This window comes from Aulostomus chinensis, chromosome 18 (genome assembly GCF_037954235.1).
Source record: "Aulostomus chinensis isolate RoL2024-O1b breed Wild chromosome 18, RoL_Achi_v1.0, whole genome shotgun sequence".
NCBI lineage: Eukaryota > Metazoa > Chordata > Actinopteri > Syngnathiformes > Aulostomidae > Aulostomus > Aulostomus chinensis.
In genome coordinates this window covers 19,922,632-19,944,733 of record NC_141337.1, presented here as the reverse complement: position 1 = coordinate 19,944,733, position 22,102 = coordinate 19,922,632, and the positions used below count along the sequence as shown (strand labels likewise).

The 22,102-nt window shown below is 46.6% G+C and overlaps 1 protein-coding gene and 1 long non-coding RNA gene across 2 annotated transcripts; one reads left to right on the top strand and one right to left on the bottom strand.

Moving 5' to 3' along the window:
* Window positions 1-281: 281 nt before the first annotated feature.
* On the bottom strand, window positions 282-21,266 carry LOC147245592 (mitochondrial adenyl nucleotide antiporter SLC25A23-like). The gene is made up of 10 exons (XM_086186141.1): window positions 20,793-21,266; window positions 19,769-19,892; window positions 16,450-16,537; window positions 10,579-10,690; window positions 10,217-10,375; window positions 7,858-8,010; window positions 7,669-7,782; window positions 6,100-6,267; window positions 4,780-4,930; window positions 282-4,706 (listed from the first exon to the last, which is right to left on the bottom strand). The coding sequence occupies exons 1-10, from the start codon at window positions 20,979-20,981 to the stop codon at window positions 4,525-4,527; spliced, it is 1,440 nt and encodes a 479-aa protein (XP_086042267.1). The 5' UTR covers window positions 20,982-21,266; the 3' UTR covers window positions 282-4,524.
* Window positions 8,355-10,643, top strand: LOC147245593 (uncharacterized). The gene is made up of 3 exons (XR_015110219.1): window positions 8,355-8,621; window positions 8,724-8,804; window positions 10,223-10,643. It is a non-coding gene; the product is annotated as an uncharacterized LOC147245593 (long non-coding RNA).
* Window positions 21,267-22,102: the final 836 nt, after the last annotated feature.

The window sequence follows — 22,102 nt, the reverse complement described above, 5'->3', positions numbered from 1 at the left end:
GAAGCAGAGGCCGGTCCAGAGGTCCAACGCTGGAGCACGTGGTCGTGTTCTGGGTTTGGCAGGCGCCTGAGGTTCAGGAGCCCGTCATCGGTGTCGGTCTGATCTGTCTGTCAAAACACAACCACTCTAAAATCCTCTTATGACACAACTGCAGTTAATAAAGTGTCAGTTCTGGTTCAACACACAGGTCAGAATCATTGGTTCCAAACTACAGAATAGCCAGAGTTATGAGAGAGCACCTACAGGCAGCATGGAAGAAGTTCTCTGAAGGGGCCGAGCGGCAGAGACCAAACCAGAGAGAGGTTGAATATTAGACCTTTATTAACCAGAGGACAGAAAACACAACTGATCTAATGTTGTTCCACATGTGTGGAGCTGAGGAACGCTGCACCATACATCCATGCACCTGAGGAGCACAAACATCAGTTGATGCCACAGATTTAAAAAACTAGAAGCTTCTGTTATCAAACTACAGCTGCCTGTGAACCTGCGGCCCACCTTCAGCAGCCTGGGATCACATGTTCATGCTGTCAACATATCACGCTTGAAGGCCTCGTTGGCAGCAAGCATTCCCCACAATATGCCTGCGAACCAGGGAGGAAATACTCAAAATGAAAAGGAATCTCTTCACACGATCAGGCCTTCCTTCGCGCATCAGTAAGTTCACGTGTGCTCACTGAGACGATACAAACATTCAGTGTCTGTGGGTCTGCAGCACTGCACCGACATACTGCGGCGCAGCTCTAACACACCTGCGGATACACACTCAGTTCAGGCCAGCACATTAGAAATGATGGTGACGGTGTTCTAATGCTCAAGGACAGGCTGGTGTCACGTGTCAGGGTGGTGACCCCCCAGCTCTCTCTGCCGCTTCAGTTTTCATGGCTGTCATGTCCCCCGTCCGTCAAGGGTTTTATTGTTTCCCCTCGTTTATGTCTCGTCTTCCTGTTTTGTGATCTCACCTCGGTCTCTGTTCCAGGTTCCTGTCTGCCCTGCCCCTCCCCGTCTGGGTGCACCCGTGGCTCATCACTCCCCAGCAGTCCTTGGTTGATGTCACGTACTCACGTTCCAGCTCCCTCTCTCACAGCCACAGTCATAGCCTTGTTCTTTTTGAGCCGTTTTTTTTTTTACCACGTCTTTTGTGTCTCGCCTTTTTGGATCCGTCTGCTGTGTTTATTGAGCTCCTGTGAACCGACCTGTGCCTGTCAATAAACCCGCTTGTCCGATCCCACTGGTCTGCGTCCTGCATTCGAGTCCTGCTTATCCTGGGCTACGTTCACGAAGGAGTCGTATTCCCTCTTGCCTCCACTAAATGCCCATAAATTGTAGAGATTATTCTGAATTCCTTTGCATTGTAGGCTTCAGTTATGGTTTTGCAAGCAGTCCGAGCTCTTTCTCTAGTTTATATTTTCGTACCAGATTAAACCCTAGTGACTGGAATCACCTGTTTGCTGGCACTCATTGCTTCTTCTCTGTCTCCAATAAGACTTGGAATTTCTCTTCCTTGCACTGATTTTTCTCAATTCTTACATTTGGCTTAATAATCTTTGTTACAGCAACAATTAATTGCCTAATTTGTGCAGCATGAAAATAACACTTCAGGTCTGGCAGTGCATTCAGTATTCAATTTAATACCCTTAAAAAAACAGACTCTCCCCAAAAGTTAGTTTGACCCATTGATCCAGCATCACTCGTCAATAACCTGCCGTTGCCGTGACGACGCGCTGTAACGATGGCGATGTGGCTAAAGAAACAAGTGAAAAAGAAGGCAAAACCAGAGCCGACGAAGAAGCAAAAGTAGGCACCCAAGGCACTGCGTTTTTTTTGGTGGGGAGAAATGAGCCGAGGCTGGCAGATGATTGACACAAGTTGTTTAACTTCGATGAATCAGACTCTGATGACACAGCACTGGACCTCTTTATTATCTTAGCGAAAATGTTTGGCGCGTGTCAGGGGGCACTTGCCTAAAAACTATTTCAAAGGGGGTTCATCACTGACTCAAGTTTGAGAACCCCTGCTTTAAAACCCAGACCACAATATCAGCAAAAAGTCCAGTGGTATGTCCCGCTCCCCCCACCGCCACGCCTCTCACATCTCTGTCTGATTGACTGTGCCAGAGGTTCTATGAAGACGGCAAACACGCTTGAGAGAGGCAGCAGCCCTGTCGAGTAGCTCGTCCTGGACTCAGACCATTTATTCTTATCCTTGCGGTTGGGTTTTGGTGAAGTGTTTCCACACATCTGACAACTTTGTCATTAAATCAGAATTTCTCAAGTTCTTGATTTAGAAAAGTCCAATTTACACAATCGAAAACATCAAGGCTAATTAAGGCTGCACATTTTTCTTTTTTAGAAGATGGTTGATGATATATGAGTTCTCCTTATGTTATCTTGGGCTTGACGTCCCTTAATAGAGCCCGTCTGGTCCTCATCCATGATGTCACTGACGAAGTGGTCACATCTTTTGGGAATAACTGAGGTGACCGATTGTACACCCACATTGAGCAGTGACATGGGTCTACAGTCTGAAAGTCCCACCTGGTTGTTCCTGGGATCTCTGACATTACCGCGTCTTTCACCATTTTCAAGTGGGGAGTTGAATGATTTTTCGAGTAGAGGTTTAAGTTCATGACTTCTTTATTAATAGTTATGACATGGATGTCTATATTCAAGTACAGCGTAACCCACGTGACCGTTTGTTTGGCAGCCTGTTTGCGTCTCAGTGCCTCTGTGAGTGTCCTGTGTTCACTGCAGCAGGTTCCTCTTGTTGATTAAACCTCTGTTGTTGAAGTCCTGCCCGCTAACCTTTCTGCATTTGGGTCCTGCCGTAACCTCCTCTCACGAATGAACCCTGGCCTCTGACTGTCGTAGGGGCTTTAGGGCTTACTGATGCCTGTTGAGTCACTTGATGGCGGACAAGCCAAGGGTCGGCATTTAAAGACAACAGTTATTCAGCGCTACAGGGACACCTCAGCACCGTCCGGGACAAACGTCCCGCATCGGCGCCATTGAAACAGATCAGCGCAGCCACACTGCAGGTGGAACACACGACGCTACACTTCTCACTCCAAGAACAGAGAAATCTTAACAGCAGCCTTTTATGAAGATTCAAAATTTCCTTTTTCTTTCAAAATACAAGTGCTCATTTGCTTTGAAAGAATTCATTCATTTAAAGTTGTCTTATGTATCTAGTTACTAGTATCTAGCAACTTATACCAGCTAGTTCTGGGTTTTATTTTCAAATAATTTCGAAAGTCGAACCAGAAACCCCTTGGATGTTTGATGTCAAAAGTATTAGCGAGGACTGTCATGGGAGAGCACTCAGATGACCTCGCTGAGGCTCTTATTTTGGAGATGAAGCAGGCCCTCTCGCTCTCTGTGAATATTTTCAGATACACCAAATTCATGTTGAAATGAAATATCAAATGTATCATATGAGCTGAAAAACTTTCATATTTATGGAAATTTTGAAGACAAACTCTGTGAGGAAAGCAAGAACATCTGTCACGTTACACGTGTGAGCTCCTGTGTGGTCCAGATTAAACAACCAGAGATTAAATGTGGAAACACCTCCAGTCTCACCTCAAAGATGCGTGAAATATTTCTCTGATACTTCTCGTTCCAGAGGAGAATACCAGCAGACATAAATCACAACATCCAAACTTGAGCAAGCGACACACAGAAAGATAAATGAGCCAACATGAAAGCCTGACCGCAACCCCGCCAGCTTTGTTATGGGTGACAAACAAACAGTGACAAGAGTGACAGCTTAATTGACAGCTCCCTCAGTGGTGCAACAGCCAGTCAGTCACTCAGTTCTGACCCATGAGTCCCCCTCAGAACAGCAGCTGGGGTCAGAGAGTGGCTCCAACTCTTCTCAGTTTATCTGCTGGGTGCAGCAATGTCAAATAACTCCCAACCACGAAGATGGGAGCACGGCTCACAGTCCGAAATACCAGCACCATCATTTCATGATGAAATTACCCTCTGAAAATGCTTCCTGCCATCAGTGCCCTACCCAGGGGTGCAACTGCAATATTGTTCCCACCAGAAACAAGCAGGCACTCTGAAGATTTGGACCAGATCAACATTCTGAGTACTCCCGCTGGAATACAGCATTTCTTACCAGTTCTGATGAACGTGCAGAAAACTACTTTTGACTGAATACTGCATAAAATGTTTCAGAACCTGATTTTGATCAACCCGTTTTGACCCAAATGTTAAGTGAAAAGACGTGTTTTCCCAGAGGGTTCCGTGAGCCGATGCCTCCGGCCTGAAGTACCGATAACCCTTGGTGGTCACACGTCTCAACTATTTTACAGGGACTAAGTTCCTTGTCAGTGCCTCCTCCCCTCCCTTAAATTCCACAGGGGAATTTGATCTAACAGCAAACTACGCAGCTTTGAATGGGCCTGTGCCAGCCCGACATGCAGCAGACAACCGTCCCCACCACCTGTTGGGTGGGTGTGTCCAGGTCGTCCCTTCTCTGATGCCTCTCTGCAGGAGTCTTCGCTCTAGCCTCAGACTAGTAACCCACCCCGAGGACCTTCTTCATGTGCTCGTACACCACATAGGAGATGCTGACCGCAGGAATGACCTTCAGGAAGTTGGGGGTTATGCCACGATACAGGCCCGGCACGCCCTCGTGGGAGATGATGTATCTGAACTGGCCCACCATGGTCAGCTTGGGTTTGCCCTCGGTGACGGCTGAAAGGCCACAGACTGGTGTGAGCAGCAGATTTGCTGATGGGCGGTAAAGATGAGTGTCCGGCAGTCTCACCTTGTGCCTGCATGCGTGTCCGTATGAGAGCAAGGGGGTAGGACGCGAGCTGGCCGCAGGTGCTGGAGATGGTACCACAGCCCAGTAGCACCAGAACTCCTGGATCTGCTGAATCAACAGAGTACCGCTGGAGCCAGGTGTTCTTCAGAGTCTGACAGGAAGGATGAGGAAGGGTGTAAGCAGGTAAGGTCAAATGAAGAAAACGAGGTAGAGGGAAGCTGGTCTGGTCACCTCGGTCCTCTGAGTTTCTCTCACTTCATTTCAATCCTGGAGATCAACTAATTAACTACCTAACTAACCAGATGAAGATAGCTGACCCTCATGAGTGCGGCACGATTGTACGTGAAGTCATGCTTACATGATCATGAAGTGTTTACATCACAGTGTTCACGCCAAACCAGAAACGCTCTCGTTTGTTTGAAGTTCAAAACTAAGTGTCAATGGGTTACTGATCACACGGGTGGGTTGAGGAGACCTGGATTATACCAGCCGACCAGCAGAGTTGGGAAACAGACACTTATGGAGAGTTTAGCTGTCGTTAGCAGAGGGCTTGGAAAATAAATATTACAATCTAATATATTGTGCTATTTTTTCTCCCAATACAATGTTGCTATGCCAGCTCTTATTGTTGATTTTTTTAAATAATAGTTCGGATCGTAATTACAATGCGACTTCCCATCCAGTCGGTGTTGCAGAACAGCCACTAGGTTGAGGGGGACAGTCATGGCAGTGGCCAGTAGGAGGCCAACATGGCAGAGAACCTTAAAACACAGGCAAACTTTAAGGAAGATGAAAAGGGAAACAAAAAAAAGGCGTTGGACAAAGACATAAACTTACAAGCCTTGTCTTGCTGCAAATAGATATTCAGAACACAACCGACTTACCAGACACCGTACCTGTTCCTGCAGTATGCTACAATATATTGGGATATGGTGACAGGATTGTATTTTGACCAAAGTATTGTGAGCCGTGATACAATGGGAGGTCCTTGTCCTGTTAGCTAACATGTGGCTGGCTCCTTCCACATTCTGAGGTCACAACAAAGTGATGCAGGAGGGGAAATTGCCTTAATGAGCTCAAGACTCCTTTAGTGAGTACTTGAAAGGCAAAATCCATTTTGTGGGTCAAGTGTCACTTTCACTGTGCGTCAGACAGATATCGATCCTTGCCGACAGAATGAATGTGTTGGGTTCTGTCAGTGATGCTTTGGTGAATTACCTGCCTCTAAACTGAATTAGACAATTAAACTGAACTCAAGATTTCTTTTTTTTTCACCGAAGTCTGGGGCGCACACACACACACACACACACATACACACACCTCATACACAGCCAAGTCAATGCCAGCGTAGGGGATGATGCCCAGTGTGTTAGGCAGGTAGCCCCTGTAGAAGGCCCGGACGCCCTCCATTTTCAGGATCTGTCGGGCACAATCAGCCATACCAGAGTACTGGCCCGTCTTCCGCAATGTAAGACGAGTCTTGAGCACCTAAAACACACAGACAGGAGAGAGAGGTTGGAGCCAAAGGTTCCCCTTCAGCTGGCAAAAGGAGACCAACACAGAGGGTTGATCTGGGTGCAGCTCAGTCTGCTGCCACTAACGCAGCCCACCAGCACCCTCACACGGTCCAAAGTGCGTTGACAGCAGGTTACGGATCTGTGGTATTCTCACGCTCACACTGATATTTTTTTCTGTTTTAAACCAAACACATGAGATGGACATCAGGGATTTTAATTTGATTTTTCATTGACAGCTAAAATGTGTCTGTGTGACATCCAGTCCAATGGATCACCTCCCAGCCAGCAGGTGTCTCCCTCCCTCCCGCTGCACTAATCTAGTCTCCTGGTTACCAGATTGACTCAACTAACCACATGTGATCAGAGGTGGAATAACAGTAATAAGACAGGCAAGTCATGTAGTCCATCACATCACCATGGTGATGATGTCACAATAGCAACATGAACCTGTCAGAGGCTAAAGTTGCTAGAACCGAACTGATAAAAGTACTTGTTCTCAGGTACAAAGTACCACTATTATTACCAAAGTTAAAACTACAGTAATGTAGATACTGTGTACTGGGCCTAGACCGGAGATACCTGACTCCCAGCTCCTCACCATCTGGTAGCACTGGTTGCTAACATGAGCAGAAGCAGGTTCCGTCTCACACGATGTGAATGAATGTGACCACATGGCGTCTGACATAAAAATATTATAAGAAAGACAAACTTATTATGAATTAGAATTCAGTTTACAACCTCACATTAGAACACATTTATCATTGTAATCGTAGTCTTTGATTTTAAGATTATTTCACCTTGTTTGATTTTCAATCAGTTTTGGTTTTCTGGGATTCCTCCTCATACCATGAGAAGGGGCTGGCAAACCACTGGTGGAACATGGACCACTGTTTGAGTATCACTGGATTACACTCATTTATAAGTTGGTTCTGGAGAGAAAGCAGGTCTTGAGTATGGTCAGAGAGGTCTGAGCTGTGTCCTCTGCTTCAGCGTGCCTCTCCTTCCTCTCACCATGTCTGACACCTGCCAGGTGAACTGCCACCTCCTCCACACAGGCGTGGTTTCGAAGATGTGGCCAAGCATATGAGGTTGTGATTGTGGTGTATTTTGCCATGTCATGTTTGCCACATACTACAAGTGGTCCAAAGGTGGATGCAATATGTTTGGGCCAAGTCTCTTAATTACGTAGGTGTCCCAGAAGGGCACACAGGGTTGGCCTTCATACGTTTTGCCACGCCACATCCCAAACAAAGGTGCCACTTAAATGCCACATGTTGCCAAAAGTCGATGCTACTGGGCATCTGAGATAAAAGCATGATTAGCGTCAGCTCTACCAGAGAACTGTGTCAGCCTCAACAGTTCCCTGACTAACCTCCATGGGGTAGATGATGGTCTGGGCTGTAGCTCCTGCCAATGAGCCCGCAATGAACCTCTCCTGGACTCGCAGAACACCGCCCTCCTTACTCCCCCGGAGAAGCCACTTGATCTGGACAAGTCAGGGATGTGAGGTAGTGTGACAATGCAGCATAGGAGAAACACTCACGCACACAGACACACGCACCTGCTCGTAGGCCATGAACTTGATGGCAGACTCTGGAGCAATCTTGAGGACATTGATGCCATTTCCCCTCCACAGTGAGAAGACCCCTCCCTCCTGGACCATCCCTCTCAGTCCTGCCCACAGGTTGGTCCAGCGGGACGTGGTGCCGTGTACCTTTACACACAAACGCATCCTGTTTGACATGATGTCGCTGGGAGGAGGCAGACGTGATCAATATAAATCCAGGGCAAACCACTGCTGTATAAAACAATAGCCTTGAGACCTGTGACAGTAATGACTGATTAAAGGTTAGGGTTAGTAATAAAAGTAATCAAAGTTGCTGTGGCAGCCTGGATGGCTTGTCCTCTCGATCCGGCAACACTTGGGTGTCACGATCCCTGTCACGTGTTCCTGCTTTACGCTGTAGTTGGTGTCCTGTCTTCCTGTGCTCCTTCCTGTGATGACCTCATGTGTCTCACCTGTGTTGATTGCACCACCTGTGTCTCGTTTCCCCAGTTTAACCTCTGTGTTTCTCTTTGTCTGTGTCGGATCATTGTCAGTCATTGTCCGAGTGTTGTCAGTCTTATACCCCCTTTCACACTGAAAAACGTGTGTCAACGTGGGGTTTTGGACCCTCGTTTGCTCGGCATCAGGGCTCATTCAAGCTTCCAGAGACCCGGTCTGAACTCCCGCTGTGAGCCTGCGTGCCTGTGTTTTTCTCTCTCGTACGTCATCACGCTGACAACGTCATCATTACACACAAACGTGCGCCGGGACACTGAGAGGTAAACAAACGACAACATGGATGTCGCCGAGTCAAACGTTAGTGTTGTCGTTGCATGCACTGCAATGTTGTCTCTTTTGCAAAGCTTACACACTCTGTGCAGATTGGAAAATGTCAGAGCGGTAAAGCAGCGAAGGAGGATGGAGTTTTTGACTCGTGTGGAAGGGAGCCGAAGGAGCAACAGGTGAAGCCTGACAGGCAGCACAGTGACACAATCAGGATGTGACAGGAAGACGACAAGGGTTACCTTTTTCACACTGCAAGCGAGCCGAGCTGCTAAACACCCGGGTCGCTTGGCGAGACGGTCGACGCGGGTCGAAATGCTGAGTCGACCCTTTCAGAGTTCTGAAAAACCCCTGTTGCATTTTTGGTGCAGTGTGAAAGGAGCTTCAGTCTCAGTCTCATGTTCTCTCCCTCGTGCTCCCCCTCCCACTACGCTCCAGCCTAAGTCTTGGTTTTGTTTGCTACTTTGTATTTTCTCTTCAGTTGGTACTTGGAGTTCCTTTCTTGTTACCTTGTCTTTTTCTTATCATTAAATACCCTTTCGGTCCGTGTACCTTCCGTTCATTCTATTTTCAGTTTCCAAAGGTGTATTGGAAAACAAAAAAGGGCCATTTTTCTTTTTTAATAAATGTAGCAGGTTAAAACCCCCGAACATGAGCCGCTTTCCATTCAAATACAGCCACAAAATTGGATTTTGTGTTGTTTTTCGATTTTGGATTTTTTCCCCCCAAGATAAACATGAAGAATTCAATCTTTGTTCATCCAAAATGGAAAAAAAAAATGCAGGTAGGTATCTTTACAAGGTGAACCGGAAGCAGAATACCAGGCAGCAGTGTTTCAGGCTTTTTTTCCATGATTAGCACGTTTTAGCAAAACAGTAGCAGGTTTGGTGGACAGCGAGTTTGAAGCCTGGGCGAGATGATGTCCCTGGAGCCCGACGGCGATTTCATAAGAGACATTATAGCTCCAAATCTCTCGTACGCAGACATTTCCACTAATTTAGCACAATTAGGGATGCAGCAAGGATGTTCTGAAATGAGTGGCAGGAGATTTTGTGCACATCACAACATTTCCAGGAGGGGACGTGTACCCGACACGCAAGTAGAGGTCCCTATCAGCAGGGCAATAGGTCAGGGTCCGTGTACCTTCCGTTTCGGAAATGGAAATAGAAAAAAAATGCCCTGATTTTGTTTTCTAATTTGTGTTTGAAAATTGAAAACAGAATGAACGGAAGGCACCCTTTTGTTGAACACTCCTTGTCTGCATATGGGTCCTGTTTTCCTCCACTACACCGTGACATCGGGACTGCCTCACGGTTCATGACCTGTCAGCATCAACAGACCTGCCTCTTCCACCGTCATCCGATTCCTTGTTTGACATTTTAATAACCCTGCAGCACAACCCGACCAGAAACATTTGCTAACTTGCATAACCAACAGGCAGTTTCCTTCGTGTCATTTATTTTCTGTAATTATTAGCTAGTGATGACACACACAACGGCCTGTGTTGCATAACTTGATGCAGTTTACATGCTTGAAGTTTGACTCATCTCTATTGGAGTGAATTTATGGAAATGAGGGTGAATCGAACTACCTGCAGGAACACTTTCAGGCGGTCCAGAGGAGCGGTTCCAGTCCGGGACACTGCTCCGGCCATCGCTCCAGCAACCAGCTGCCTCCACACCAGCCCAGACTGCCGCTCCCTCTCTGAGAACTCATCTGGCACCGTCAAATGTTCCCCAATGTCAAACATCTGGTGACATTAGAAACTCCTTTAATCAGCCAGCTACTAGACCGAAGAATTCTTGTCTGCCTCTACACCTCAAATTCATTCTGACGAAGACATCAACCAGTTAGCTGCTGATGCACTGATTTCTGTCTTGCTGCATTTCACAAAATGTATAAATAAAGAAAAAAAGACGAGATATGATCCTGTCTTAATGTTCAGTGACTCACATGGGAATGTTTCCAGTGGTGGAGAATGTCCTCCATATTGTGGAGAGGGTTGAACAAGAAATGATCTCGCCATTCATTCCAGTCAATGGTCATCGTGCCATCCGTGTCCATGCTGGGAGACAGAAGACAGACAACCAGTCATGACAGCACAGTTGTTCTGGTGGGAACTGGTGAAGTTGTCCAGTCATGGCTCCTGTCAGGTCACTGCTGTAAGCCCTCATCCTGAAGCACCCCACCAAACATTGGACGTCGGAGAGACGTGCAGATCAAGCCAGTATTGGGTCGGTCCGTCGAAGACCACATCTAGACGTCAGTGTGACGTGCAAAATAGGTGAAATTTGGGCTTCTAAATTGGACGTTTTTTTAGACGTCGTAATGACGTACAGCATTTGGACGTCATCCGAACACCAAATTTAAGACGTCGGCGCAACGTGCAAAATAGACTTGGACATCATGATTGGACCTCTTTTCGACGTTGAACTGACGTCCACATGAGCATGTAATGTGGACGTGTTGTCCACCACCGAATCTTGACGTCTGCGCAACGTGCACTATCGGTCCAAGACTTAAATTGACCTGTTCAGACGCCAGAATCCCATTCGGATGTGGCGAGAGCGGTGAATGGAGCTGACGACATTAAATGAAACAAATGTTTAGTGACCATCATATTCACTAAATAATATATCTTTTTTTTTTTTTAATTCCTTTTGTCTCATTTCATCCTTGTGCAGTACTTTATCTCAGCTGGAGCTGTCCTTTGAATAGCTGTATGAATATAATCTGAGATTAAGACGGATGAGGATGGATTAAAATGGAAGAATGCCCTGGGGCAAAACTGAACAATTTTTTTTTGGGGGGGGGGGGGGGTTTGCTTGTTGAATTAAAATAACAAATATATCTGTCGCGTTCAATGTGAACTGTTTTTTATTTTGGTGATTTGGCGTCACCTAGTGGAGGCCAGTTAAATTGTTTTTTTCTCGAGTCAAGACAAGTTTGCGGTCACAGTGCTTATGCTTGACAGTATTTTTTCACACTTTCTGTTGTGCCTTTGGAAAGTATCGACTGAAAGTACCAGTTATAATGTGTACAATCATTCCTACGATGTATACTACCATTCGGACCGTGTAATTTATTTTCTGATATCTTATGATGGTTGTTTAACTTGCGTTTGGGCCTGCTAGGTCAATGTTAGCATCCGGCCTGTTCTTGATTATAATAAAGGACAGTGATATTTCATTGTAATTCATGGTTCAATTCACGTTTAATTCATGTTGCAGTATGCAGTGTAAAAGTAGTGCTGTATATATGGGTTAAAGACGATTTCATCTATCTACTTATATATCTAGTTATTTACATTTAATCTATATGGTCCTTTTATTTATCAGTGATATACTGTGTAGTCGCTTTATATTTCACGTTGTTTATTTCATGGATGACTGTATGTTACAGTGAGCATTATTTAATTGGTGCTTCCTTTGTTTTTTTATTTCATTGCAGTTTTACAGAATTGGTTTGAATGGTTTGGAGAAATACAGTAAAATCTGCGAAAACTTTACTCCGCCTCCGACCGTCTCCTCAAGCGCACTGTTATCCGTCTGTTGATTGTGTAGACACACATTGAGAACAGAAGAGTATCACTCACATGTATGCGATTCAGTTATAAGCTCCTTAGTAATGGTTTGATGGCCCAATTTAACCTTAAAGGGAAGGGAAAAAAGAAAAGATGGCCTTCGCGGCAGTGTTGGGCCAGACCATTCAGAATTTCATGCTGTCAGTCAATCTTTAATCCTTAAAATTGTGGTGTGTATGCAGATTTTTACTTTTCCTCTAGATGTCATGAAGGCTCAGGCCAATGCCGGGGGGAGTTGCTAAAAGATTACTAGTTGTAAACAGTTCTAGTTAGTTGTAAGTACTTTGTGTGAATATTTGTAAATAGTTTGTTAATAGTCTTTAAGTACTTGTAAATAGTTGTGTTAGTAGTTGGAAAAAAAATCCATGTAAGTTATAAATAAATGTAAAAAGTGTGTGTAAATACTTTGTTTTCCAAGAATTCTTTGTTGCATTTTTCCTGATGGGAGTCTTTGGCTCCCTAGAACCCACTGGGGGAACGTTCTGTGTAGGAGCTATTTAGTGTTCTTTAGTTGCGTATTTATTTAGTTGAGTGTTTAGATTTCATTATTCTCAATCAATTTATGTATTTTTACTTGATTGTGATTACATTTCTGTTAATATTATGCTCGTTAGGTCAGACCCTATTATGTTTGCTCAGCAGATCAACACATCAGCAGCACTAAAAACACTACAAACACCCACTAAACAGTGTCCCAGCCCCCCAACACCCATGAGGCAGATCGTTATTATTATTTTTGTTATAATAATATATTTTGTTTCATTTGGGCACGGAAGGGAGGCTTCACAGGTTATATAAGTAAGCACACACTAGGGGGCCAGCACGCACCTGGATGGGCTAATGGTTTTTTTTATCGGATCGGGGGAGGCACAGGATTTTTCTTTGTTCTGTGTTTGCTTGATTTTTGGCTGAATAAACCACGTTTTTCGTTGAAACTGGACATTCATTTGGACCCTCTGTTTTTTCCCATCCGTGTACACCACAACCCACGGTGCAAAAGTGGGCTTGTGCCTTTTTATCATAGAGAGTTTGATTTGAAATTTTTCATTGTTTCTTTTTTAGTTTTGTTTAGTGGACAAATGGCCACTATATTCTGAAATTTGGAACCCATGTCACGGTACTCACAAAGTTCATAAGGTAACATTTCTGTCATTTCATCATTCTGTGCTTTAATCAACAAAATGCATTGTTTTTTACAAACTTCAGTGGCATTGCTACTTCTGCACTGTGTGTCAAGCCCCAGTTGACAGGTTCTGGCTGCTGAAAATGTCTAAGTTATAATTGCAGAAGTGAGAAACAATATTGGACTGGGCCAATTTTTATTCCACTTTTTTCCCCAGTTTGTTTTTTACCTTTAAAATGTTAACTGAAGAGATGGAAAATGAAAGGAAGCTTAAGTTGTAATTGTATGTAAAACCTCTATGCATAACTAACTACTGTCTCTTCTCAGGTTGGAACCCAGTTTGATGAAAGGTAAAAGGTAAAGGCCGTTGAAACAAAACAAAAAGCTAAAAAACTAAATGGACGTGGAGGACGTCATTAGGATGGAAATACGCTCTCTGGATGTCCTGTGGACGTTGAAATGTGGTGGACAAGACGTCGTTCAAATGAAACCTAAAGGTCACGTGGACGTCATGATCGGACGTCTAGACCACGTCAGAAAAAAAACATTCATTCTGCACCTCCAGAGGACCTGATTTAGACGTTCAGTTTCAACCGACATTGCAGGTCATGTGAACGTCCAATTTGGAGGTCCACCAGATTTCAGAACTGGACGTCCATATAACTTCAGAAAAAGACGTAAAAAAACCCTTTCATTCTGCTCCTCCAGAGGACCTGATTTAGACGTCGAAAAATTACATTAAATACACATGAATTCATCGTCGCACTGCCTAGTGGGACAGGTCAGGAACACGGACACATCTGAAGACTCGGCCCTGTTTCTAGAAGCGTTCCGACAAAGTAGCACAGCTTATATATAGTCATGTGACCAAGGTGACAAGTAGACAAAAAGATTTACAGAGAGATGTGATGACTGCTGGTGGAAGGTGTAGTATGATGACAGGTGTAGTATGATGGCAGGTGTAGGATGATGGCAGGTGTATACTGTGGTGGAAGGTGTAGTATGATGACAGGTGTAGTATGATGGCAGGTGTATACTGTGGTGGAAGGTGTAGTATGATGACAGGTGTAGGATGATGGCAGGTGTATACTGTGGTGGAAGGTGTAGTATGATGACAGGTGTAGTATGATGGCAGGTGTATACTGTGGTGGAAGGTGTAGTATGATGACAGGTGTAGGATGATGGCAGGTGTATACTGTGGTGGAAGGTGTAGTATGATGACAGGTGTAGGATGATGGCAGGTGTATACTGTGGTGGAAGGTGTAGTATGATGACAGGTGTAGTATGATGGCAGGTGTATACTGTGGTGGAAGGTGTACTATGATGACAGGTGTAGTATGATGGCAGGTGTATACTGTGGTGGAAGGTGTAGTATGATGACAGGTGTAGGATGATGGCAGGTGTATACTGTGGTGGACGGTGTAGTATGATGACAGGTGTAGGATGATGGCAGGTGTATACTGTGGTGGAAGGTGTAGTATGATGACAGGTGTAGGATGATGGCAGGTGTATACTGTGGTGGAAGGTGTAGTATGATGACAGGTGGAGTATGATGGCAGGTGTATACTGTGGTGGTAGGTGTACTATGATGACAGGTGTAGTATGATGGCAGGTGTATACTGTGGTGGAAGGTGTAGTATGATGACAGGTGGAGTATGATGGTAGGTGTCTACTGTGGTGGAAGGTGTAGTATGATGACAGGTGTAGGATGATGGCAGGTGTATACTGTGGTGGAAGGTGTAGTATGATGACAGGTGTAGGATGATGGCAGGTGTATACTGTGGTGGAAGGTGTACTATGATGACAGGTGTAGTATGATGGCAGGTGTATACTGTGGTGGAAGGTGTAGTATGATGACAGGTGTAGGATGATGGCAGGTGTATACTGTGGTGGAAGGTGTAGTATGATGACAGGTGGAGTATGATGGCAGGTGTATACTGTGGTGGAAGGTGTACTATGATGACAGGTGTAGTATGATGGCAGGTGTATACTGTGGTGGAAGGTGTAGTATGATGACAGGTGGAGTATGATGGTAGGTGTCTACTGTGGTGGAAGGTGTAGTATGATGACAGGTGTAGGATGATGGCAGGTGTATACTGTGGTGGAAGGTGTAGTATGATGACAGGTGTAGGATGATGGCAGGTGTATACTGTGGTGGAAGGTGTACTATGATGACAGGTGTAGTATGATGGCAGGTGTATACTGTGGTGGAAGGTGTACTATGATGACAGGTGTAGTATGATGGCAGGTGTCTACTGTGGTGGAAGATGTAGTATGATGACAAGTGTAGTATGATGGCAGGTGGATACTGCATTGGAAGGTGTACTATGATGACAGGTGTAGTATGATGGCAGGTGGATACTGCATTGGAAGGTGTACTATGATGACAGGTGTGGCATAATGACAGGTGTATACTGCGTTGGAAGGTGTACTATGATGACAGGTGTAGTATGATGGCAGGTGTATACTGTGGTGGAAAGTGTACTATGATGACAGGTGTGGCATAATGACAGGTGTATGCTGCGTTGGAAGGTGTACTATGATGACAGGTGTAGTATGATGGCAGGTGTATACTGTGGTGGAAGGTGTACTATGATGACAGGTGTAGTATGATGGCAGGTGTATACTGTGGTGGAAGGTGTACTAAAATGACAGGTGTGGCATAATGACAGGTGTATGCTGCGTTGGAAGGTGTACTATGATGACAGGTAGACTATGATAGAAGGCAGACTATAATGACAGATGTACCATGATGGCGGGTGTACTATGATAGTAGATGTAGTATGATGACGGGTAGACTGTGATGGCAGATGTGGTAGGTGTACTATGAAACTAAAAATAGTACTGTCACTGAAGAAGTACTACTGTCCTGGTAAAAGCACCCACTCAAGCAGAGCGTGTTATTGTCAGCAGCGTCCATGCCAGTCACATGACTTAACAGGAGGCACAAACGCTTCATTCCTTATTCCATGTAAAGAACCGGTGACGAAGCCTCGTCATGTTCCTACAGTAGAACTGTCAGGATCAAAGTTCCATCCTTGAGGAGGGTGAATGAAGTACACTGCAGTAGGCCACGTGTCTCCTTTTCATGAATGCCCCCAGCCCTTTATCACAGTACCTCTGCAGTATTCTGGAGGCCTGTTCCATGGTGACCTGGACTCCCAGCTGGTTCAGCACGTGCTGGATCTCCCCCACATCAATCTGACCTGCAGAGCACATGAGAACCAGGAGTCACCAGATCTCTCCTCAGCCTCCAGACATGTCAGACAGTGTCTCCACCACCACCATCATGGATGATATATTACACACGCATGCACACAAATACACACGCATGCACACACATACACATGCATGCACACACATACACACGCATGCACACACATACACATGCATGCACACACACGCACAAACACACACACGCACACACACACACACGCACACACACACACAACATTGCCTGACTGATGAAGACATAATGTAGAGTACTAGTACACAACAAAAACCAAAAAAGAAGCGCAGTAGAGAAGGCAGTACACAGCCATGCATATGTGTGTGATGGAAGCAAGCACTGGGGGCAGCGATGGTATGAAGTACACGTACACGTGTGATCTGATCTATCTCTGCCATTACGGTCCTGCTTGGCTGTAAGTCTGTTTGAGGTGAGCTCTGAAGGCGCCCTGTGTGGGCCGTTCCTACTCGTGACTCATTTGGTATGACTACGCAAAAACATGGAGAGTCAACTGATACAAGCTTGTGCATCACTTTCAAACGTCTCTGTCTGCCTGTGTCACATGACTGAAGAAACCTCGCTGTGACGCGACGGCACCGACCATAAGCACACCTGCATGAACCCTTCGTCAGCTCCTCCTCCTGTGCACCATGCAGCTCTGCTGAACTAAATTCCTGAGCTCTTAGGTGATGACTTAAGCAGAGATTCTGAAAATATCTGCCAGTTTATTCAAGAATCACTTAAATATGCCACTCAATCATTTCAAGTCTACACTCATGTGTACTCATGTGTCACTCTCCACAAACCATCCACCAATAAATGTAAATTAATGTCTCATATCCTCCTTAATTTTATAAATATTGAACCACTCTATTGCCGTTAGATACTAGACTTTTTAAAATTGTATTATTATTATTACTATTACTATTATTATTATTATTATTATTATTATTATTATTATTAATCATGGGCTGCACGGTGGTGCAGTGGTCAGCACTGTGGCCTCACAGCAAGAAGTTTCCGGGTTCGAGTCCCTGCTTTCTGTGTGGAGTCTCCATGTTCTCCCTGTACCTGTGAGGGTTCTCTCTGGTACTCCAGCTTCCTCCCACAGTCCAAAGACATCAAGAGAGGACGAGGCTGATTGATTCTCTAAATTGACTGTAGGTGTGACTGTGAGAGCCAATGGTTGTCTGTCTCTATGTTGGCCCTGTGGTGGACTGGTGACCTGTCCAGGGTGAACCCTGCCTCTCGCCCCTAGATGCTGGGATAGGCTCCACCCCCCATGACCCTTAATGTGTAGGAATAAGCAGAAGATGACGATGGATGGATGGATTATTAATCATCCATCCATCCATCCCTTTTCTCCCTCTTATCCTGTTAAGGGTGGTGGGGGGTGGAGCCTATCCCCCCGGACGGGACACCAGTCCATGGCAGGGCCAACAAACAAAAAAATATACCAAACTGAGTGGTATCAGTATCATTGAAGTACAACAAAAAGTACTGGTGTCATCATGAAAATATGAAATTGCTGTTTCTAATCATTCAGTGTCCCTCAGTTGGAGGGAGGCTGGAGGGCTTCATTCACTTTCAATTAAAAAAGGCCACCACGACTCTGGTGACACCCATTGTGGCTGTAGTCCAGTGTGTAGTCCAGTGTGTAGCCCAGTGTGTAGTCCAGTGTGTAGTCCAGTGTATAGTCCAGTGTGTAGTCCAGTGTGTAGCCCAGTGTGTAGTCCAGTGTGTATCCCAGTGTGTTGCCCACCAGTGTATAGTCCAGTGTGTAGTCCAGTGTGTAGTCCAGTGTGTAGTCCAGTGTATAGTCCAGTGTGTAGTCCAGTGTGTAGCCCAGTGTGTAGTCCAGTGTGTAGTCCAGTGTATAGTCCAGTGTGTAGTCCAGTGTGTAGCCCAGTGTGTAGTCCAGTGTGTATCCCAGTGTGTTGCCCACCAGTGTATAGTCCAGTGTGTAGTCCAGTGTGTAGTCCAGTGTGTAGTCCAGTGTGTAGCCCAGTGTGTAGTCCAGTGTGTAGTCCAGTGTATAGTCCAGTGTGTAGTCCAGTGTGTAGCCCAGTGTGTAGTCCAGTGTGTATCCCAGTGTGTTGCCCACCAGTGTGTAGTCCAGTGTGTAGTCCAGTGTGTAGCCCAGTGTGTAGTCCAGTGTGTATCCCAGTGTGTTGCCCACCAGTGTGTAGTCCAGTGTGTAGTCCAGTGTGTAGTCCAGTGTGTATCCCAGTGTGTTGCCCACCAGTGTGTAGTCCAGTGTGTAGTCCAGTGTGTAGCCCAGTGTGTAGTCCAGTGTGTAGCCCAGTGTGTTGCCCACCAGTGTGTAGTCCAGTGTGTAGTCCAGTGTGTAGTCCAGTGTGTATCCCAGTGTGTTGCCCACCAGTGTGTAGTCCAGTGTGTAGCCCAGTGTGTAGTCCAGTGTGTAGTCCAGTGTGTATCCCAGTGTGTTGCCCACCAGTGTGTAGTCCAGTGTGAAGCCCAGTGTGTAGTCCAGTGTGTAGCCCAGTGTGTAGTCCAGTGTGTAGCCCAGTGTGTAGCCCAGTGTGTTGCCCAACAGTGTGTAGTCCAGTGTGTAGCCCAGTGTGTAGTCCAGTGTGTTGCCCACCAGTGTGTAGTCCAGTGTGTAGCCCAGTGTGTAGTCCAGTGTGTTGCCCACCAGTGTGTAGCCAAGTGTGTTGCCCACCAGTGTGTAGTCCAGTGTGTATTCCAGTGTGTAGTCCAGTGTGTAGCCCAGTGTGTAGTCCAGTGTGTAGTCCAGTGTGTTGCCCACCAGTGTGTAGCCAAGTGTGTTGCCCACCAGTGTGTAGTCCAGTGTGTATTCCAGTGTGTAGCCCAGTGTGTAGTCCAGTGTGTAGCCCAGTGTGTAGTCCAGTGTGTATCCCAGTGTGTAGCCCAGTGTGTAGTCCAGTGTGTAGCCCAGTGTGTAGTCCAGTGTGTATTCCAGTGTGTAGCCCAGTGTGTAGTCCAGTGTGTAGCCCAGTGTGTAGTCCAGTGTGTATCCCAGTGTGTAGCCCAGTGTGTAGTCCAGTGTGTAGCCCAGTGTGTAGTCCAGTGTGTAGCCCAGTGTGTAGTCCAGTGTGTATCCCAGTGTGTTGCCCACCAGTGTGTAGTCCAGTGTGTAGTCCAGTGTGTAGTCCAGTGTGTATCCCAGTGTGTTGCCCACCAGTGTGTAGTCCAGTGTGTAGTCCAGTGTGTAGTGTATGCCCACCATCTTTGTTGCGGTCCAGGTTGTTAAACATTTGCCACAGCCTCCTTTCATGAGCCTGCAGGTACTGGGAGAACTCCTGGAAATCCAACAGGCCATCCTGGTTGATGTCACTCTCCAGGACGATCTGTGGGAGCAGACGATGACATCACTCAGGTGCACATAGTGCAGGTGGAGGTGTGCATGGCATGACAATACCAAGTCAGTGCTGTGACTGGGGTCAGGGGTCAGAGAGGGGCCATGAACCCAACACCAGCAGAGGAGGGTCAGACTGACTCTGCCCTGTCAAACCTTTGAGTTCACCTGTTTAAAAACACTCTCCTAGATCAAGTCGAGGTACAAGTACCTCCACCCTCACTACACTAACCTGGGTACTTCCACATTTACCTCCGAACTCGTCAGTACTTCTTAGGATATTTTGCTGACACTTCCCAAACATAAACATCGTCAGATACGTGGGTGGTGGATCATTGGACTCCTGAGTATGCTGACTCGTGGGCTTTGTTACCTGAACAGGTGGAAGTACGAAACATTGTTCCCCCTTGGAAAAAACATCCCGACTGTGTTGTGGCACATCAATATTCTCATCTTAGTTCTGTACATCTTCTGTTTCCAGTTCATTGAGTCTGATACCATCACTCGTAGTGATTTGGCGTTTCCATGGCAACATCCAGGGAGCGAGGGAGTTCTGGTGATGAACCACCATTGTTAAAGTAAGCGTTTCTGCTGAAATCTGTTGGATGTTTTTATGAACTTGCGAGGACCTTAGTGCCTCCTGATCATCTGTGCATGTGACAGTTGGCAAGTCTTTAGAGGGTTTCCACATCTGAGGATTCAGGAGTCGGGACACCCGAGCTGGAACTCCTTCTTCCTGCTTAAAGATGATGAGACTGAAGATACACGACCAACCTGAACAACAACGGTATGACGCTCCTTGCCTGTCACGTGATCATTTCTAGAGTCAATCATCTTCCGACCCGACACCTGAACCAGGTAGGAGCCCAACAGACACCCCCCCCCCCCTCACCTCCTCCGCCTCTCCTCCGTGCAGACCGCGAGCTGCCAGTCCGGTCCGCAGCTCGCTGATGTCGACCCTGCCGTCCTGGTTCAGGTCCAGCTGCTCGAACAGTTCTGCGTGTCTCTTCTCCCGGAGTCGCTGCGGCTCCTTGCCCCCTCCTCCTCCGCGGCTCCGGTCGCGCTTCTCGTCCTGGCCCATATGCGTGAGGGACCCGCACCGGCGTTCGCTGCTGCTCGGTCGCTGGCGCAGAGCTGCAGGCGCGTAGCCGCGGAACGTCGCTCCTGGACGCACGCGCGGGTGAATCACCGGCTCATTCACGCTCACCGCAAATCCGGGAACTCAGTCACGTGAATCAAAGTTTCTGTCACACGAGGATGTGCCGCGGCGGCGGTGCGCAATCACCTGCGCGAGCTGTCTGGTGACATTCCGGGAATGTCACCAGAAGTTCTCCTGGTCCTGGACCGGCACCGGAGACTGGGGGCGTACACGTCCTCCGCACGTGAAGGCTCCGCGGTACAGCGAGATGACATACTTCATGTTGAGGGCGCGCGCCGCCAGCAGCAGAAGTCCCACAGGTGCACGAGCTCCGACAGACGAATGGATACACGTCAATCACCGCAACATTAATCACGACAGCATTATCGATAAGTGACAATCAACCAGCCAACAACCAATGACGTCATCGCTCCTGCGTCTGGTCCTGAAGCTTCGTGTTGATGAAGCGACATCAGACACTGAAGAGACGCACGAGGCGTCTGCGATCGATTGGTGTATTCACTCAGGTAGTACTGTACAGTACAGAACTGTGTACTTGTACACCGACAACTCGTAAAACTTGCCATTTTTGGAGTTAAAACTGATGTTTATTATGGATTAATAAATCATATCAATCATCATCAAATAATGTCAACAACGTGAAGACGTCATCACCCCGCGCTTACACCAGAGTCGTGACTGAGCAGACCCCAGACTGCACAGGGACCCAGGAGGGTTCATGTTCCTGTTGGATCATTTACAACTTCCGGTTGTCACGTTTGAGCCTGGAATGTCCTCCTGAGGGCTTCCGGTCTTCAGCCGCCAGAAAGAGGAGGGGCTACTACGGATGAGGAATCTCAACCCCCCCCCCCACACACACACACACACACACACGCACAAAAACACCCCCCATGGATGATGATGGATAGATGGAGGGATGGATGGATGGAGGGATGGATGGATGGATGATGGATGATGATGGATAGATGATAGATGGATAGATGGATGGATGGATGGATGATGGATGGATGATTGATGGATGGATGGATGATGGATGGAAGGAT